Source organism: Ursus arctos, unplaced genomic scaffold (assembly GCF_023065955.2).
Source record: "Ursus arctos isolate Adak ecotype North America unplaced genomic scaffold, UrsArc2.0 scaffold_27, whole genome shotgun sequence".
Taxonomy (NCBI): Eukaryota; Metazoa; Chordata; class Mammalia; order Carnivora; family Ursidae; genus Ursus; species Ursus arctos.
Genome location: NW_026622952.1, coordinates 699943 through 720503, shown reverse-complemented (window position 1 = coordinate 720503; position 20561 = coordinate 699943). Strand labels below are relative to the sequence as shown.

The 20561-nt window shown below is 39.5% G+C and overlaps 1 protein-coding gene across 8 annotated transcripts in view; it reads left to right on the top strand.

Moving 5' to 3' along the window:
• The window catches only part of PSD3 (pleckstrin and Sec7 domain containing 3), a 702408-nt gene that overhangs the window by 278120 nt on the left and 403727 nt on the right, over positions 1 to 20561 (top strand). For 5 of the 8 annotated variants that reach the window (XM_044379268.3, XM_048226255.2, XM_044379274.3 and 2 more), the window contains 3 exons: positions 2321 to 2386; positions 3638 to 4721; positions 5889 to 6284. In XM_044379268.3, coding sequence (XP_044235203.2) covers positions 2321 to 2386; positions 3638 to 4721; positions 5889 to 6284 — 1546 coding nt within the window. Of the gene's footprint in view, positions 1 to 2320; positions 2387 to 3637; positions 4722 to 5888; positions 6285 to 17298; positions 18609 to 20561 lie in introns of those variants that run through there. The other 3 variants (XM_057303407.1, XM_048226259.2, XM_057303409.1) reach the window with 2 other exon arrangements.

Genomic DNA, 20561 nt, shown 5'->3' with positions numbered 1-20561 from the left:
GCTTTCTCCTAAGTTTAGGAACAAGACAAGGTTGTCTGCTCTTACCACCACCACTACTACTGCTTCTTGCTTCTTGCTTCTTGCTTCTTGCTGCTGCTGCTGCTGCTGCTGCTTCTTCTTCTTCCTTTAAGATTTTTATTTATTTATTTGATAGAGAGACAGCACGAGCAGGGGCGGTGAGGGGAGGGGCAAAGGGAGAAGCAGACTCCCTACTGAGTAGGGAGTCTGATTTGGAGCTCAGTCCCAGGACCCTGAGATCATGACCTGAGCTGAAGGCAGCTGCTTAACTGACTGAGCCACCCAGGTACCCCTGCTCTTAACACTGCTAATCAACGTTGTACTAGGGGTTTACCCAGGTAGTTAGGCAAGAAAAAGAAATAAAAGGTGTCCAGATAAGAAAGAAAAAGTGAAACTATTTATTTTCATAGATGACATGATTTTGTATGTAGGAAAACCTGAGAAATCCACAGAAAATCTATTAGAACCTCTAAGTTCAGCAAGGTTGCAGGATATAAATTCAATGTACAGTAACCAGTTGTATTTCTCTATGCTATCAATGAATAATCTGAAAATGCAATTTTAAAATGACAGTTCTACTTATAACACTATCAAAAAGAATAAACTAAGAGGGATAAATTTAACAAAAGTAATGCAGAATTTGTACATTATAAAATTATAAAAAATTACTAAGAGAAATTAAAGAAAATTAAATAAATGGAAAGACAGCCTGTGGCATAGATCAAAAGATGTACTAGTAGTATTGTTAAGATACTCTACAGATTCACCCAAGGCTCTCACAATTTCAGCTGTCTGACAAGCTGATCCTAAAATTCATATAGGAAATGCAAGGGGCCCAGAGTAGTCAAACAACTTGGAAAAGGATGAACAAAGTAGGACTCACACTTCCTGATTTTACTTTCTACAGAGTTATAATCAAGATGGTGTAATACCAGCTACAAGATAGGCCTCTAGCTCAATGGAATAGAATTGAGAGTCCAGAAGTAAACCTTTACTCTTGGTCAGTTGATTTTCTACAAGGGTATCAACGCAGTTCAGTGGGGGTGGGAATAGTTTTTTCAACAGAAAGTGTTGGGACAACTGGATATCCACATGAAAAATGAAGTTGGAACTCTGCCTCACACCATATACAAAAATTAACACAGAATGGATCAGAGATCTATCTAAATGTGAAAGCTGACTCTGTAAAACTCTTGGGAGAAGACATAGGAATAAATTTTTGTGATCTTGGACAATAATTTGTTTGGACATATAACATTTGGGCATATAACTCCAAAAGCACAAGCAACAACAACAAAAAAGTAGATAAGTTGGATTTTATCAAAATTAAAAGCCTTTGTGCTTCAAAAGACACTATCAACTAAGGGAAAAGACAGCCCACAGAATGGGAGAAAATACTTGCAAAGTATATATCTGATAAAGAAATCCTGTCAAGGATATATATAGAACTCTTACAACTCAAAAATAAAAAGATAAGTAACTGAATTATAAAATGGGTGAAGGGTCTGAACAGATATGTCTCTAAAGAAAATGGACAAATGACCAATTTATATATGACAAGATGCTCAATATCAGTTACTAGAGAAATGCAAATCAAAACCACAGTGAGATACATTTCATTCCCACCAGGACAGCTAGAATTAAATAAAGATGGGCAATAATGATACTCTCAGACTTTGCTGGTAGGAATGTAAAATGGTGCAGCGTCTCAAACACTAAACATAGAATAACCATGAGACCCAGAAATGGCACTCATAGGTGTATATCCAAGAAAATTGAAAATAAATATAGACACAAAAACTTGTACACAAATGTTTATTATTCCTAATAGCCAAAAAGTAGAAACAACACAAATGTCCATCAACTGATGAATGGACAAAGAAACTATGGTATATCCATACAGTGAAATATTGTTTGGCAATAAAAAGAAATAAAGTTCTGATACATGCCACAGTGTGGATAAACCTTGGAAGCATTGTGCTAAGTGAAAAAAGCCAGACACAAAATACCACATATTATATGATTCCATTTTTATGACCTGTCCAGAATACACAAATCTTTAGAGACAGAAAGTAGATTGCTCATTACCAGGGGCTGAGGAGACAGGGCAATGAGGAGTGACAGCTGATGGATATGTGTTTTTTTGGGTAGGTGGTGAAATGTTCTGGAATTAGATGGTGGTAATGGTATAATTTAGTGAGCATATTACAAACCACTGAATCTTCAAAGAGGAAAAAATGTCAATATGCCACCCTAGTAAGAGGGATCTTATTGTTTTTAATTCTCTTTGTTTCAAATTCAGGATTTGAAGACATGCTCTCTCTTCAGATTTCAGCAAGCCAAATTCTCATAGGACTGTTTTATGAAGGTATTATAAGTACTGCCATCACAGAGAAGTGCTTGTTGGATTCCATCCATACCTTATTCAAATTTAATTTTAAAAATGTATTTCAAATTATTTTAAAAATGGAATATTAGCTACTATACACTCTCAGATATATAACTATTCATCGTATTTTGCATACTGTGGGATACCATATGTTAATTATGTTGATTCCAAATTAACCTCATTTTGTGCATGCCTTGGAATCAAGTCTTTCATGTCATTTTAGTGTATATATTCAGATATTTATCTAATATTTCACTAAGTAGGTAGGTAGAAGTTCACAGTGCTTTAAAAATAACAACACAACAACAAATGTCCTCTTTCATAAAGTTGTCAAAGTGGGTACACTACATTTCTAGTGTAGATGAGGATTTTCTTGATACAAAGCAACCAAAACCAAATTCAGAAGGAAATTGGATTATCAGAGCTGATAGAACTGTAACTGTTATCTATAAACTCCCAATTTAAATTTTTCTTCATCAGAACGTTTTCGTTGTTCTCACTGACTACCATTTTAATAAGAAAATATTGTAAATTTGGTTCATTGCAGTAAATATATACTAATTATTGTTTTTACTTCATATATTGGGGTTCTGCATAACATACCATTTAAATTTTATGCAGCTGGGATCCTCGAAATTTTTTTTAACACATTAAGTATCCTATTCCATTTTGACTTCACTCTCATTCTCCAAGGATGTTCTGAAAGCCTTTTTTCCCCATAGAAATCCGATAGTGAAGGGGGGGGAGGCTTCCAGCTGAAAAAGTATTTATTGACTTTAAATAGATCATATCTGTTTCGGAGATTGCACTGTACAAATGCTGTTGGCTGGATCATAAGGCTATTTGTTTTTATGCCCAATATAAATATTCTAGTTACTACTTCATGAGTATAGTATATGGAAAATGATCCATATTTTATTTTAATCTCTTTTTGCATATGCAGCAACAGGGTTGCATGTGTGGGACTTTATCAAAAGCAGGGTGAAATATGGTATGTATCATTAGATGCCTCCTTCTGTACTAAAACCTTTATCCTCATGTAAGCTAAGTGGAAAGGACCACTGGCAAAGTTATGAGAAGAATGTGTTGCAGGGTGGCTGAGGGGCAGGAGACAGTGAAAGAATCAAATAAGGATTACTGAGTACCTGACACGTGTGGTGGTTATTTATTAATACACACTGGAACCTGTTGTTCAAAACAAGTTATGTGTCCATTTTATTCTGTTCGCAGGTGATCATGGAGGAAGCACTTTACTCCCACCGAATGTCACAAATGAATTTCCAGAATATGGGACCATGGAGGAAAGTGGAGAAGGCCTAAGAACTTCTCTTGGGTTTGATGCAGAGTCTCTGCCAGGCGGCCCACAAGGGCAGCAGGGGGTCCAGCTTCTTGATGGCCACCACTCTGGGCCTGACAGTGTTACAGAAGGACCAAAAGATGTCAGAGAGTCTCTCTCTCAAAGTCACCTCAAGGAACAAAGTTTACAACCTATTGACTCTTTGATTTCAACTCTGAAAGCCACAGAAGCCAGAATAGCTTCAGGAACATTGCAGGCTACAAAGGTACTGGACAAAGATGCTATTTCTAGGTTTTCAGTTCCGCGGGTGGAGAAGGAGCCGGACACTGCCCCTCATAAAACAAAGAGACAGAGAGCCAACCAATTATTTCCTACTGGCCAAGCAAAAGGACCAGATACACCTCTTTCAGCTGAAGCTACGAATGAGGAGAATTCTCATTTAAGCATCCAGAAGGGTCTGACTGTACTGTTAACTGGAGAAGCTCAGGCAGAGCTTTCCAAGATAACCGATAATGGTACAAAGGGGGCTCTTCATGTGCGGGAGCCAGCTTGTCCAGGGTCCTCCCTGGGGAGCCCAGCAGCGACCCATACGTCTGTGGGCAGTGTTGGTTTTTTGAGGGAGAGAAGGTCTGATCAAGGTAGCTCCACAGGACGCCCCAGCCGGGTCAAACACGTGGAGTTTCAAGGGGTGGAAATCTTGTGGACAGGAGGGGAGAAAAGAGAGACACGTCACCCTGTGGATTTTGAGATCCCATTGGAAAGGACGACCTCTCCTGAAAGCAGAGAGTTTTCCAAACTGCCAAGCCATATCATCTCATCTGCTGGTGTGTATAATTCAGTTGGTTTAACTGAGAATGTTTGGGATGAAACCTGGAGCGCTTCATCAGAGAAGCCAGGCACTAGCTCAGGGACGTTTTCCCCTCTGCCTCTTATTGACAGTGGAGAGGATGAAGTCTTCCTCAAGGAAAACAAAGGACATCCTGAGAAGAAACCAGAACTGGAGAGAGATAAGGAAAGGTGAGCTCCCATAGTCATCCTGCTCTCTGTGATGCCTGGTACACATTATAGGAAACTGTTAACCTCTGCTTGGCGATGAGAACTCAACACAGTGTCCGGGGCTTCCTCGTCGGAACTCCCATTTTATTCCATAAGCAGTGAGAAGCTATTTAGAGATATAAACCCAGAATACTATTTGGTACATGGTAGACCTTTGTAATTTAAAAACAACAGAGACAACTGTATTGTTGATAGGGAGTCCTCATAACACCTAGGAATATGGATACTTATGAGGTAGTTTTCTTTCTATATTTATTGTATTCCTATTTATAGGAATCTGAGGCTCAGAGCTTAAGTAAAGTTTTCTAAAGTGACATAGCTGGTAATTGGGACATCCAGCACTCAGCTCCAGGGTTTTCTAACTCTTGACCTCTTGCTTTTACTGAGTTTTAAAATTTTTATTTAGTTATCCTAATGTTCATTTTTAATATTTGAACAAAATGTTGCATACTAATTAGTTGGTGCTCCACCCATATATATTAAATTGTAAGCTGTTTATAGATTTTCACTCTTTTGGTTAGCCTTGAAATTAACATGTTTGTTGCCTTTGAAGAAAACTTTAATAAAGATCATTCACAGTCTCTCTGATTTTGGGCTTGAAATCTCTGCAGTGCTGCCTTGTTGTCAGCAGGGGGCGGCCCTTGGATTCTAATGTATTCATCCTCTTGAGGGCCTTTGGTCTTGTTTAAATCAGAAAGTGTTAATAGACTGATGAAAGTTTAGTGTATTTTTACTCCGTTAAGTTTACACAATATATTTATCTGTGTCTGTTAAAATTGAGAATGACAGTAGCTGTTAATACTTTGAATTATTATTTGGAGTTTAGTTGGTTAAAATGAAAATTTAGTATTTTATTCAAATACTCATTAGACCAGATATAGTCACATACTGGGAAACTATTTGAGAGTATATAAATTATTTAGAGGGTAGTGTATCACATGTATGCCAAGAGGCTTGTCAACCCGAGTAAGTTTCTGTGATACCTTCCTTTCCAAACATATTAAAATGTAAGCCCAAAGAATATACTTGTTAGCTTTAAGAATATTATCTTTTTTATATGGTAGAAGGGGAAAAATAAAAAGAATATTAACCTAATTTTGAAATTCTTTATTCGTATTTCCTTTCCAGGATTCTTGAGCAAGAAGAGAACTTTAGGGGAGGAGATGACGACATCCTTGGGCCTGGGTATGCAGAGGACTCCACTGATGTATACAGCTCCCAGTTCGAAACCATTTTGGACAACACTTCCCTATACTACAGTGCTGAGTCCTTGGAAACATTATATTCAGAACCTGATAGCTACTTTAGCTTTGAAATGCCCCTCACTCCAATGATACAGCAGCGCATTAAAGAAGGCAGTCAGTTCCTGGAGAGGACATCGGTGGCGGGACAGCCAGACGTCCTGAGCATCTCAGCAGATGGTGGAATAGTGATGGGCTATTCTGGTGGGATCACCAACGGGCTGAATGACACCAGTGACTCCATCTATATGAAAGGCACACCGGAGATTGCTTTCTGGGGAAGGTACTAGCTCTATTCTCATTAACGTCATGTGGTGGTTTTTGTATCATTTTCTCTTTGGGAGATCTGAGTGTAGAATATATCTAAGCAGCATTTGGCCAGTTTCTGTGGCTATAAGTGCATGATGGGAATAGAAAGTAATTTAGGTGTTTGGGGCAGGCAGAGTACACCTTAGCAGTTTGTCAAATTGGCAAGCTGTGTTATTGTATTTGGTGATATTTCCTGGATTACCATATGTAAATTGGATCTGGAGCAAATATTTGTGGGTGAGGAGTAGGTGTTGGCTCCCGTGGTGCAGCTTTGGTAGCAGTGGTGTGGTGCTGTGAAAAGAACACTGAGAGGTGTTGACTTTAGTTTTGGCACTGATATGGGTGGATGACTTGAAGTGGGTTGTTTGACTAGGCCAGAAGTTCCTTCATTGCAAATTGAGGGTGTTGGGTTAGATGGTCACCAGAGTCTCTTGCAGGCCTTTGCTCTGCGAGGTCCTGTTCTGTCAGGCATTCTTCCTGTTCCTGAGGTGGTGGGGGAAGGATCTGATTATATGAATGCTTGATAGAACCAATACTTGGTCAAGGCTATAAATATTTCCTCTCTCTACTTTAGGATTTAAGTCTTTCTGGGAGATAAGATGACAAACTACATTGTTTGTATGTGGCATATCTGTCATTAGGTGATTCCCTATTTATGGATTATCCAGCATTTTATTTCTTCTTGCTCATCATCCCCAGGTCATTCACCTGTCCTTTAGCATCTTTATCAATGGGCAGGGAATACTAAACTTAAAATGATTTTGTGAATTTAGTTTTGATATAATTTTCCTGAGTCAAAGTATGTCAGTGTGTGTGTATTGGGAAAAATGGAGGGGAGGTTAAATGGGGATAAACTATTTTAAAGCTGTATAAAAAAGTGTCAGTGCTTTTTTTATGTCAGTATTCACGTTACAGGTTTTCAGTGAACCTCTCTTTGTGATCAGTCCATCTTATGTTGAGCGTTTTCTAGATTTCATTGGATGAGCACATTCAAGACTGGCACGTTAAAGCATTGTAGCTATGCACGTCCACGTGAAGTGGACCATGGGTGTTGATTGTCTTCTCCCAAAGAGAAAATGATACAATGATATATTTCTAATATATCTATATTAGAAATTAGATATATATTTCTAATATATCACTAGTGGGATATATTAGAAAACACCAGTCTCAAAAGCAGAAGACCTTGGTCTGAAATACTTGGCCAAGCCACTTATTTTCTCTGATACCCACTTTATTTATTGGCAAAATGGGGTTAATAATATCCAGTATGCTATGTGGCTATATTAAAGAGTTCATATAGATTTAAAGCAACTAGCATAGTGCCTGGTACAAAATAGGAGCTTGAGTAAAGCTGTTGTGACTCAGAATTGGTTTGGCTGCTAAGTCCACATTGAGACTTCCCGTATCTCTTAGAGGGGCCGTGTCCCTGAGACGGAGGGTGTCTCTGGAGGGGATCTTTGAGGGGAAGGTGTTTCTGAGGAGGGTGGTCCTCCCCTCAAAGGGGGGGACCTTTTTGCTTTACTCTTTTGTCCTTTAGTTTCACCATCACCTCTGATAACGAAGTTGTGATAAAATGCAATAGTATAGGCATGCAGATAATTTTATTAAAATTTCAGTCCAACTTTCTGGGGTGAGTTGAAGTTGTTTAAATTATAGGCCCAAAAAATAGGTTGGGGAGCTGAGGGGTTTTGTGGCTGAGAGGCTTTGTTGTAGAAGTTACAAGAAGGGTAAGTAACAAAAAGAAGAGGTGAACGTCAGCAAGTCAGATCAGGAAGGAATTAGGTGAAAGGTTTATCAAATACACGTATGGTCTGCTTACTTAGAATAGGAAGTAGTCATCATTGGGGCCAGCGTGGGTGCCAGTCATTATTAGTAGGGCAGAGTTAGATAGTTAAGAAAGAATATCAAGGTAGGTTACAGTATTTTAGCATCTCAGATTTAGGTAGCATGGAGTATACTGAAGTAGACTCAGGCCATGTCAAGACAAAGCTTCATTTACCTGCATTGTAAAGCCATGAGATCTTGGCCAGTAGTAAGACAAACCAAGAAACAGACTGTTAACTATAGAGAACAATCTGATGGTTACCAGAGGGGAGGTGGGTGGAGGGATGGGTGAGATGGGGAATAAGGAGTGCAACAGCATTTTCATAACAACCCCCCCCAACACTAAGTGTTAATACCATGCACAGGAATGCAGGAAGGACTATCCTTTTGTCTGTTGCACACAGTTTATTTAACAATATAATTGATAGAAGAAATGAGTTGGTGCTTTACCATTCTATACAGTGGTTGAGTCTTCTTGAATTTTCTTATATATAGTAATTCTAATGCTTGCATGATTTACACTAGAATTGCTTTTCTTCATTTCAAGTTTGATATAGAAGAAAAGAATGCTTCTTCTCTATTAACATTAGCATGATCTAAGGGAGTGATTATCCCTGTTTTTCAATTTTATCAGAGAAACAAATCAACAATTTCTACATCTGCAAGGCAAGACTTTGGCTTAAGCCAGTATGTATAGGTAGACGTGTGTGGGGGTTTGTACCTGTGTGCACGCAGGAGCCAGTTCCTGTCGTACAGGGGTAATAATTTGGAGAACGCCCACAGAGTTCACTATAGAAAAAAATCTTCTCACCATGTCAGAAAGTCATTGGGATACATTATAAGCTTGCGTTATTTCAAGAATCTGAAATTTCTTCTGAATATTATTTTTCTTCTGAATATTATTTTTCTGAATATTGTTTTTCTTCTCACTCTTAAATATAAATGTTTAGAGTCTTGAAAATACAAATAAAAATATGAATATAATGTACTTGTTTTTCCCGTTAAAAAAAGGCATGGGTCACCAGCAATGACAAGAAGAATCCAAACAAAACCCCCCTCCCCCAAAACAAACAAATAAAAAAACAGAGAGAGAGAGAACAGATATTTAAATCAACTGGTTTTTAACAAAAAATATATATTATTTGTATTGTATGGATGGGTGAGATGGGGATTAGGGAATGCACTTATGATGAGCAGTGGGTATCGTATGGAGGTGTTGAATCGCTATATTGTACACTTGAAACTAATATTACACTGCATGCTAATTAACTGGAATTTAAATTAAAACTTTAAAAAAAAATTAGGTGGAATTCTAGTACTGCTTCTAGTAATGAGAAGCATCTTAGAGCTGTTCCAACCAATATTCTCTCCGAGCTCTTGCACTCTTCCACATGATTCCTGACTAGTGGTCATTCTACCCTTCCTTGAACCGTGCTGGTGACTTGGGTGGATCTATTTGTGTTCTTTGAGTTGGTGTAAGATAGTATATGGTTATAGGTGGAGGAGGGTTTGTTTTATGATAGGGGTCTCTATTCAGGGTTAAAAAAATAGAGTGGGCTCAATGATACTAAGAAATTTTAAAGAAACTGGAATAACTGTTATGTTTTTCTTTACCCTCTCTGCCTTATTGGTGCTTTCAAGTTGCAGTACCACATTGTAGGTTGAAGAATTATCACATTTTTCAACTCGAAGGGGCCTTACGTAATCTTTCCTGTTTTTATAGTAAAGAATCTGAGTCCCAGTTTGGTGGGATGGATTTACCTGGTGAGAGATCCTGTACCAGAATTCAAATTGTCTGACTCCTAGACCAGATACATTCACTGTTCTAGGCTGCCTGGTCTCTTTATTCTTTTTCTAAATCTAATTTCTCTCATTCGTAAGTCTATAGAACCAGGAGTCTGAGTTGGTAATTGTAGGACTTGGTGGTGGTGGTGGTGGTGGTGTGTATGTTTAATTTGAGAAAAAATTTACCAAATTGATAATGAACATGTTTCCATAAATTTTTAAAGTAATCAGTGAGCAGACTTTTAAACATTTCTTCTACATTAAAACATTCTTCTGCAGAGGTAAGGAAGTAGACTATTGAGCCTGTTAAGGAAATCCAGACTAGAATGCTGACTGCACAGTTATCAACCTGGTTGACTTCCCTCATCCAAGCACTGAGGGTCAAAGTGTTAGGATTCAAGGGAAAAAATATTTTCCAATTTTATTAATAAATATTGTGACGTTTACATAAGGAAAGTGCCAAATAAAGCAAGTGCACATGCCTAGTATCTTGTCTCTATTCACCAGCCTCGCTGCTCCGTTGGCAGAGGACTGGGGGGTCTGACCATATTATAAAGGGAATCTGAAGAAGGCTCCAAGGAAAGGGGATTATATGACTAATGAAACAACTGTCTTCCCGATAATGCTTCTTTGATTTTAGCTAGACCTGAGCCAAGAAATTAAGCCCACCTCTCTTGATTGATTTTAATGTATAAAAGGTTAGTTCTCAGCCAGTAGAAAAAATAGGAAGTTACTTAGGTTGTCTCTAAGCACAATTTTATATCAAAGGCATCCTGTAGGTTTTATTTAGTAAACACATGGTGTGTAATTCTCATAAGAAGCCAGGAGAAAGAAGTTATTAATGATCCCATCTTCTAGATAAGGAAACTGAGGCACAGCACAGTTGACTAACTTGCTCAAAGTCACACAGGTGATAAGTGGCACACCCAGGCTTTGAACCCAGGTAGTCAGGCTCCAGAGTCCATTTATTATTGGTTTCAAAACAAAAATATATTTGGCATTGCCTAGGTATATTTTAAAATCTTTTTCTACTTCAATATGTGCCTTTACTCTGTCATTAAGGATGATTTCAGTGGCAGTATTTGACGGTAATTTCTTTTGAACACAGGGTAACACTGTTCTCTCTTGTGTTGCTTCTTTAAAGGCAGGTGCAGATGTTTGGGGAAGGTGATGACAATGTTGTGTCGTCTCAGCAAAGCTTAGTTCTCTTTCTCAGCAACACCTTCCGTTCTTGGATTTAGCCATACGTTGGCGGCCAGAGGGGGTTATTCTTTCCCGATACTCTCTCTCACCAATTAAGTCAAAGAAAAAACATTTCAAATCTGTAATATTCTAGTATCAGGTTGGAAAGGACATTTTTAAAGAGTACATGTACTCACTGTTAGTCTTTTAAAGGATGATATACCTTTGTGATATCAAATGAATCATTCTTTATAAGGTGAAAACAATTCTTAAGACCCTGTACTAAACCCGCGTAGGAATAGTTAAATTCTCTCAGGTGCTCTAAGTGCTCTGAACACTGAATATTGGCGAGGGAGCTGCATGTTGGTCCGGAAGTAGCTCACCCTGTGAATGTAACACAATATTTTAATGAAGGAGCAAAGAGGAGCGTCTCCTCCCGTTGCGGTCCGTTACTTAGCACTCAGGCGGACAGGGTCAGCAGTGCTGTGTGAAGTCCAGTCACATGGCTCCAAAATTAGAAAGGATAATTAGAGACTTAACAGTTGTACATGTTCCAATGGGTTCCTTTGTGTCTGGGTGCTTCTTCCTCTCTGGCTTGTCATCTGATGATTGCAACTCCGATCAGTAAGTTCTGACCTGAGGACTGAAAGGCACACATGTCACTGTGACCAATAACAGAACTGAATATTGTCCGTTTCTAATGAGCTTGGATTTGGACAGACAGGAAAAAAGAGATATCAAATACAGTAATATGGCAGGAGCTTTCTTTTGGTTCTCTGAAATATGTAACACTGCTTTTTAAAATCACCTATTTAGTGTAATGGATATATTTTATGTCTCAGCTGCCTAGTTTTTCTTTCGGATACCGCTCAGACCATGGAGTGCCTCTGAGGAGGTGAATTACATCTGTGTGCAGCTGGTATGCCTGAGGAGCCTGCTCCAGCCAGTCTTGGGTCCACTCAGAATTTGATAGTTTGGTTTTTTGCCGTCCTCTTTTCTCCCTCTCCCCTTCTCAAATGGAATGCTGACGCTTAAAAGTATCCCCTTTCTTCAGTTTTTCTCTTTCTTTAGTGTCTTTCTGTCTAGGGAAAAGTCACATGAAATAGGATTAATACAGAAATTTGTGAAGTGTGATTTCAAAAATTTGTTTGACATTACGATTTAAAACCTGCAGGTATTTTAATATAATGTATAAGTATTAAAATAAGAAATTAAAATAATGTGATATTAGTTAAGCTGGTGACTGAGGAAAGATTTGATCTTGTGAAATCATCTTTAGAGACCTGGCTGACCACTGAGTAACCAACTTTTCTAGTGTCATTAGAAGTGGGAAGCTCTGCTGTCCCATAGGTTCATTATTGGGTCTCTCTTGCTCTAGTACTCTCTTTAGTCCTTTTCTTTTATGTTTTAGGTTCTCATTTTTTTTCTTCCTAGCTTCTTTCTGCTTTTCTAGCAGCTATAATGGATTTTGTTTTTTTATTTACCGAAAGGCGTTCTTGCGCAGTGATGAGTGATGTGGACTCTGCTAGGTCGAGCCAGGCATACCTGGGTTTGAATCCTGCCTCCGTTACTTACTAGATGTGTGATCTTAATTATAGAAAATCTGGGAGCCTTTCCAAGTGTAAAATGCAATAAATAATACCTATCTGGTAAAGGAAGGGGAAGCAAATGAAATTAATCAGGTGACAGAAATCAAAAAAAGAAAACCAAGTGTTGTAACAATGCCTGGTGTACATAGTAGGAGATATATAAATCAAAATTTATGTCCATGCCACTCTACCTTGTGCCCAAGTCCTGTATCAGCCTCTGAGCTACCAGCACTGTCCTCCCAGCTCTAAGCTACCTGGCACACTTATTACTGGACTTCCTGAAATATCACTTCTAACGTGGGGATTTGGGATCAGAAGACGCGGAGGTCAAGTCATCTTTTTTACTGGCTGCCTGATGTTGGTAGGTTGTTTTGCTTCAGAGAGCCTCTGATTCCTTATTGGTAAAATGGAAATAACCTTACCACTCAATTTATAGTTTTGTTGTAAGAATTTACTAAGTTCTAGTTTGTGGATATTTATTTTAAACCTACTGTGAGTTTTGTAGTATTCTGAGTAATAGTCTAAGGGATATAAGAAAATAGGTAAGAAAAGCCTGGTAAAGAAAAAAAGATGCAAGGATTTGGTGAATGTTTGAATATAGGACATGAAGGCTGGGTCAAAATCGTTGTGAGACTGCAAGCTTAGGTGACATACTGCATCTAGAAGTAATAGAAATTGGGGAGATCAGCAGGGTTTGTGGGAGAATGGCTTGTAGGCGGGTCAGTTTAAACAGGTTATGTTTGAGGAGAGTGATGGTGCTTAATGTACAGATGCTGGTGGGAATATGAGATTGAAGGTTGGCTGCAGAGACTTTGGAGTCACCCTTGAGAGGTGAGGCCCGCAGCTGTTGACATGAGCGAACTCTTGGAGGGTGAGGGCTGCACTGAGGCCAGCTGCAGAGAGATGCATGCACAGGAGCTCTAGAGTGCTGCTCGTGCATCTTTCTGATGCCATGTTTGTAGAAAATAGCCCCTAAGGTGAGTTTCCTGGCAGTTCTTCTGCGTTGGCTTCATTTCTCCAACAGCAGGCACCTTGTTTATCAGGGAGCCCAGTGTAAAAGCTACGTGCTCTGGTCATCGATGTTCTTTCAGTTCCTTCCGGACAGTCCTGGCCCTGGCTGGCTCTGGCGGTTTTGGGCTCTTTCTATTGGTTGAGTGCCTCTTGTATACATTGGTGATGACTTCAGGAAATGGTGCTGGATTTGAAATAGGGTTTCCTAGAAACATTCTAATTCTGTAGTTTACAACTTAAAATAATGCGCCCTGGATAATGGTCAACATTACACTGAGGAGTGCTGAGGGATGCTCACTGAAGCGGATGATCTTTTATCAAAGACCGTATTAAAAGACTTCAAATGATAAAAGACGTTGGGCATATATATTAGTTACAAGGACAATCGCAGGTCTAAAAATAAAAACTGGATTGGCAATTAACATTATAACTGGTTGGGATGATGCAGCAATCTTTTTATTCATATATCAGTGCAATATTTAACTTTTAAAGGAAGCAATAACATTTCCTCTCAGCAGAGGTCACTTAACACAAGATTAGCAGTACTGGATGAGAAGTGTTATCCACTGATTTGCGGGTTGGGGAAGAAAAAAGAGAAGTAAAAGTTCTTTGAAGGTAGGAGTACCAATTTATCAGAACCCTAAATGGGTACATTTCCAATGCTTTAATCTTTTGTTTTTCTACTGCGGATCTCATAAGCTTTCTATTAACTGATATATGGAGTCTGTATTAAATTGGCTCAGGCTCCTAGCAGAGCCTTAATACTCAGTACCCAAGTGGCCATGGTGCAGGGTATGTTCAATATAATCTTTCTCATGAATGCTAATGAAAATTAATATTAAACTACATCTAAGCCAATGTTAGATAAATGATTTACCTTTATAATTCCTACACCCCATATGCTATTTCATATGCCTGCACCGAAACCTCCATCTGCAGTATTCTCCTGGTCTCTGAATTAAGAATTATGAAAGGAGGGGCGCCTGGGTAGCGCAGTCGTTAAGTGTCTGCCTTCGGCTCAGGGCGTGATCACGGCGTTCCGAGATCGAGTCCCATATCAGGCTCCTCCGCTGGGAGCCTGCTTCTTCCTCTCCCACTCCCCTGCTGTGTTCCCTCTCTCACTGGCTGTCTCTCTGTCAAATAAATAAATAAAATCTTAAAAAAAAAAAGAATTATGAAAGGAGAGCCTTATAAATCACACACCCTAAACTACTGGAAATTTTTAGTTTTTCTACTTACCACCTTGCTTCCCAGCAGTATCAACCTGGGAGTTTGTTAGAAGTGCAGAGTCTCAGGCCCCACCTCTGACCCACTAAATTAGGATCTACATTTTAAGAAGATGTCCAGGTGGTTTACATATACGTAATGAAGTTTGAGAGGCACTGGTCTAGAACCGTGGTCCATGGACCGAGCTAAAGTAGGAAAGCTCTAGAATAGGGTTTTCTAACCTGACTTCACATTAGAGTTACACAGGGAGCTTTTTAAAATTCCGACTTCCCACGCTTCCCCTCCAGAGGTTCTGATTGTGTTGATGTAGGGTGACATCCGGACAGGGATAGCTTTAAAAGATTCCCAGGTAGATTCTGTTGTGCAGCTTAGGCGGTCATTCTCTCGCAGTTTGTTAGAAACATGTACCAGAGACCTTACCCCTGACCTACGTGATCAAAATGTGTGTCTTAACAAATTCTGAGGTGATTCCTAAGCACTTTAAAGCTTGAGATGCGGTGAAAACTGTTCAGAGGCAGAATACAAAGCTCAGTAAGACAGTCCCTGTTCTCAGGTAAGCAGGGTCATTGTGCTAGTGGCAGAGGTTTGTAAAAGTGAGTGGTCCTGGCTGTGAACCTTGGAGTGATTTCTTGTTTCATCTTTGGTGCGGTGATCATAGGGCGTCCATCCTTACTCTAGAAATAAAGGGGTTGATCCATTTTCCTGTTAGGAAACAGTATGGTGTTTTTAGTAAAGAGTCTGGATTCTGAAGTCGGACTGCTTTGGTTCAAATTTTGGTGAGTTACCTTCCTAAACCTCAACTTTCTTTTTTTTCCTTTTTTATTTTTTTAAAGATTTTATTTATTTATTTGACAGAGAGAGGGACAGCCAGCAAGAGTGGGAACACAAGCAGCGGGAGTGGGAGAGGAAGAAGCAGGCTCCCAGCGGAACAGGGAGCCCAATGCGGGGCTCGAGCCCAGGACCCTGGGATCACTCCCTGGGCCAAAGGCAGACACCTAATAACTGAGCCACCCAGGCGCCCCAAACCTCAACTTTCTTATCTGGGAAAAGGGATAATAATTTACTTCCACTTGATGAGTACTCAAAATATGTTGGCTATTATTATCAGTAATAACACTGCTTAAACTAAAAGTTTTCTTTAAAACTTTTTCAAAGTCACCTGATATGAATGGGCTGTGGTCAGGTCGACGAAGGTGTTGTATATCTGTAATAATTTTAAGGGCCTTGGATTACTTGAAGGTGAGGATTTCTAATGACAGTTTTACTGTCTTTGTAATTATCTATTTAGCAGCTCCACCTCAACACAAAGAAGGTGACATTTTTTTTAGTCAAGAGTAATAATATAAAATTTTTAGTACACAGAAAATAAGAGGTATTGAATAATTATTCCAAAACAAAATCATGAAAGTTCTTTATTCACACTCTGCGTTCATTTGACAGTAGTTTTAGGGTTCATCCTATAATGTCCTTAGGTATGGGCCTGTCCCTCCTCTCAGGCAGTGATCTCAAGTCCTTAGTTCTGATACTGAGAGAACCTCTGTTGCAGGGGCCAGCACACACCAGACACTTGGTTTTTGCTTAATGAAGAACTTAATTACTGGCCGCTCTCTGCTAGGGACTAGGTGTCTCCCAGAGAGGAGGCTGGTAAGATAATTTAACAAACAGTTCTAGTGCAGGCCTACTGAGCCAAACAGTAAGGTTCTGAGGCTGGGGTTACTTCTAGCATGAGGCATTGTGGGGGCCCTCTGGAAGTGTTGCTTTTTGTGGCGGGTTTTGAAGGGAGAGGTAGATATGTATAAATGATCATGGGGGGAGTGGGCAGGGTGACTGTCCAGATGGAGCCAAACTGAGGCAGAATTAGTAACAGGTGCTCGGATTTTGGGGCTTGAAAGTTAGGAATTGAGGGAACTGTGAACCTCTTTGCCTCTTCTGTTAATTTTTTAGACTGAACAGGTGCCACTACACTCAGAGGCAGCCATTATGAGGTGACTTTTTACAACTTCTGAAACATTTTAGGCATACCCCAAAATGTAGGAAATAATAAACACCTGTGATTTCACCAGCCAATTTAAAAAATAAACATTGCAGGTGAATTGCCAACTCCTGTGAATGCCTCCGTGGTCCCAGTCCTTCCTTTCTCTTCCTTAAGGTAACCATGACCTGTGGGTGTTTGTCATTCCTATATAAGTGTGCACCTGTCAATACTAGATAGTAGTTTTTCATGTTTTTAAACCTATATAAATGCTACCTTCATCTCTCCTTTTGTAACTCACTTTTTTGCTCAACATTTCAAATTCATTCTTCCTGATTCATAAAGTCCTAATTTATTAATTTATTTGCTTATAGTATTCATTACATGAATATATACTATAATTTATTTTTCCATTTTCCTATTTATGAACATTTTGGCTGTCTTGTATTTTTGTTATCTCAGAGGGCATGGCAGTGAACATTCTAATTTGTGGCTTCTTGTGCACTTATGGGAGAGTTCCTCTAGGCTAGGTGTATATTTAGGAATAAAATTGCTGGACAGTAAGTTATAATCATTTTCTGGGTGAACCAAGGCATTCTTGAAAGGGCATATTACATTTTCTTTGAGAAGTTGTAATTTTATCTACTTCTATTTATAAAGTAATTTTTAGTTATTTTACCTTCTGATCCTTATAATTCCGATATCCCAACAAAAACAGCTGGTGCCCAAAGAAAAAGCATGGAAAGAAACTGAAGTAAAACCCTGCTGTCCTTTCCTTTGAGGGGCACAGAGTGCGGACTCTGTCATCAATTAGTTGGGTCTGGTGGCTGTGCTTTCTGTCCGATGCGATGCCCGATGCGATGCCCCGTAGCTCCTGGTTGCTGAGACTTCTCTGTGGCAGTTGTTGCCTGTTGCCTGTGTCTGACAGCTGTGAGTGTTGCCTGTCCACTTCTGGTTGTCTGAAGCAGGATTCCAACAACAGGCAAATGAATATTTTCACATTAGTGATGGTAGAAAACCAGAATCACAGCTAGGAATGAAAATAGGAAAACACAAATCACATAAGAATAAGTGTGAATTTTATATAATATAAATGAACTAGGTTTTTTCCCCATTTTAGTCATTCTTATAGGTCCAGAATGTTTGTGCTGCAAGAAATTACAGTCTTCAGAAACAGTACTTCAAAAACCTTAGTGCTATTATGAAAGGCCAATTCCGAAATTACTTTGTTTTTCTTTTTTTAAAATGATGTTGGACAAACCTCTCTTTCTTCCGCAAGAGCAACGACTCCGAATCAGCTAAGACAGTTGGCCTTTCTCCCTGTTGTCGGCTTGCCTTCTGGCTTCTGAAGAGTTAAGTTGGAGGTTTGTGAGGTCATGTGTGACTTCACTGGGTCTGGACTTTTGAAGCAGATCTCTTGGAGGGAAGCTGCCTGTTGAGAGGGGAGGCTAGGCAGAGGGGGTGGAGGGAGTGCTCCTTTCACTTCTTTCAAGTTCTTCTCCCTCAGCCCCTGAGGGACATAGTGGCATTCTGGGAGAATGTCACTGCAGAGTCAGTGTGTAGCAGTTTGTACTCACAGCAGAAGCAGCTGTATAAGTGCATTAAAAGAGGCCTTGCTGAAGATGAGGGTTTGCTGAACAGATGGAACAGGAGAATGTTCTTTGTATTCCTGATAAAATTATGGGCAGACTGTTTGCTGACGGAGGTAACTGGAATTCAGTTTATTTTCTTTGTCTGGTCCTAGGCAGTACTGGGTTATATATAATTGTAGTTACAGAAAATTCCTTGGATTTTAAACTGTTTTATTTAAAATGGAAAACATAAGAAAGTCTTAGAAACTTAGGAAAAAGTAATTCATATATATTGTTCTCTAAATTAGGTTGACAAAAATGAAGAGGGTGTATTTGTTATAGAGTAATGTTTGGACAGGATGAGAGTTTTTTTTCCTTAGTAGAGTTGTGCTGCTCTTTGAGGTGGTCAGACGTAGCTTGGTGCTCCTAGACTACAGTGTGCTTTCAGCTACCTTTTCTGAAACTGCATCCAGGCATTAGAAGGTTACCAGTTCGAGCTCCGTAATTTAGTGGGATCCATTCTGACTATTGCACAAGGCTGTCACTCTTATTTTGGTGTATCACTGTTCTAAAGGGAAAGTTGCTGTGCTGTTAGTGTAGAAACATGATTTGTCTTAGAATTTAGCATTAGGTTTGAAATTCCAAAGGCTAGCTGGTTATCTAAAGAAAAGAGTCATAGGGAATATTTTTTTCTGGAACTGAGGGAATTTCAGCTCCAGAGTTTACCTCTGAGAAGGTCTCTCTCCTGTTTCACATTCATAAATAAGATCAGCAATGGTAAAGGAGGGAACTTGAACCCAGTGTGTTGATATTTTTTTTGGGCCATTCTTGAGATGCTTGGGGTTAAAGGATTCCTGAATACCTGGGAGCCTTTGAGAACCCTGGCATTTGAATGCCCAGGACAGTCAGCTGATTCTAACAGATGTATTTGTGTATTGGGTAAGTTAAAGTTTCTTGCCTTGATAACAGTGTTTAAGTTCATAATTTTAAATTCATATTTCTAGAATTTTATAATGTCATTTATCTTACCTGGCCATCAGTATAAAAAAAAAGCCTCTTTCTAATTGGATATTTTGTTTCATAGCTTTAATAACAAAGGACAAAGAGAATCCTTGATAAAAAGGATGTGAAATGTAATTTGTGAGAAGCATGGTGGTTATGATACTGGACTTGGGAATTATAGGCCCACTGATTGAGTTTTATCTCTATTTCTTACAATTTGACCTCTGGTAAGTTACTTAACCACTCTTCGATAGCAGTTTCTTCATACGAGACCTACCGATGGTCATAGCACCTAACCTGAGAGGTGGTGGTTGTGAAGATTAACTGAGGTTCAATGCATGGGAAGCACTTAGCAGAATTTCTCCTGCATTAATAAAAGCTCAGTGAGTATTAATAAACTGGCTCTTGTTATGTTTAAATTGCCCTTCCTTACATCAGGTATGTGAGAGGACTTAGAGAACGGCAGTATGCCCATACTGTAAGCATGGCAGGGTTCCAGGTAGTGCCCTGTGCCTCACGGCAGGCAGGCTTCCCCACCGCTGCCATCTCTCAAATGGAGCTCTATGTCAAGGAGGGCTGAGAGAGAAAAAGGGCAAATTAGTGCAATCCGTCAACACTTTGTGAAAACATCTTTATGCTCATGTCCTGTTGATAATGTATCCTTTCCATCGTCTTTGAATGTGGAGCACGGGACTGCACATACATGTACCTCATAGGAGGAATGTGACCCACACTAGGAGTAAAACCCCAAGCGATCGCCAGAACCAGGCCATTCTTTCTGTGTTCTTTTTGTAAGTGCAGATTGTCCTTTTCCACGCAGTGGTGGCTGTTCTTAGAGGGTTTATCTGTATTTCCAGCTTGGCCCTTTCTATCTTTATGCTCCAGAAGTTAGTAGCTGAGCAGCTGTTTGAAGCTGCTGAATTTCTGTTTCCTGGTCTATGACTTGTGGATAATATCTTTTCTTCCATGGTTATTGAGATTAAATAAGATAAAATATGGGGGCCTGGTGGCTTAGTCGGTTAAGCATCTGCCTTCGGCTCAGGTCATGATCCCAGGGTTCTGGGATCAAGCCCTGCATCAGGCTC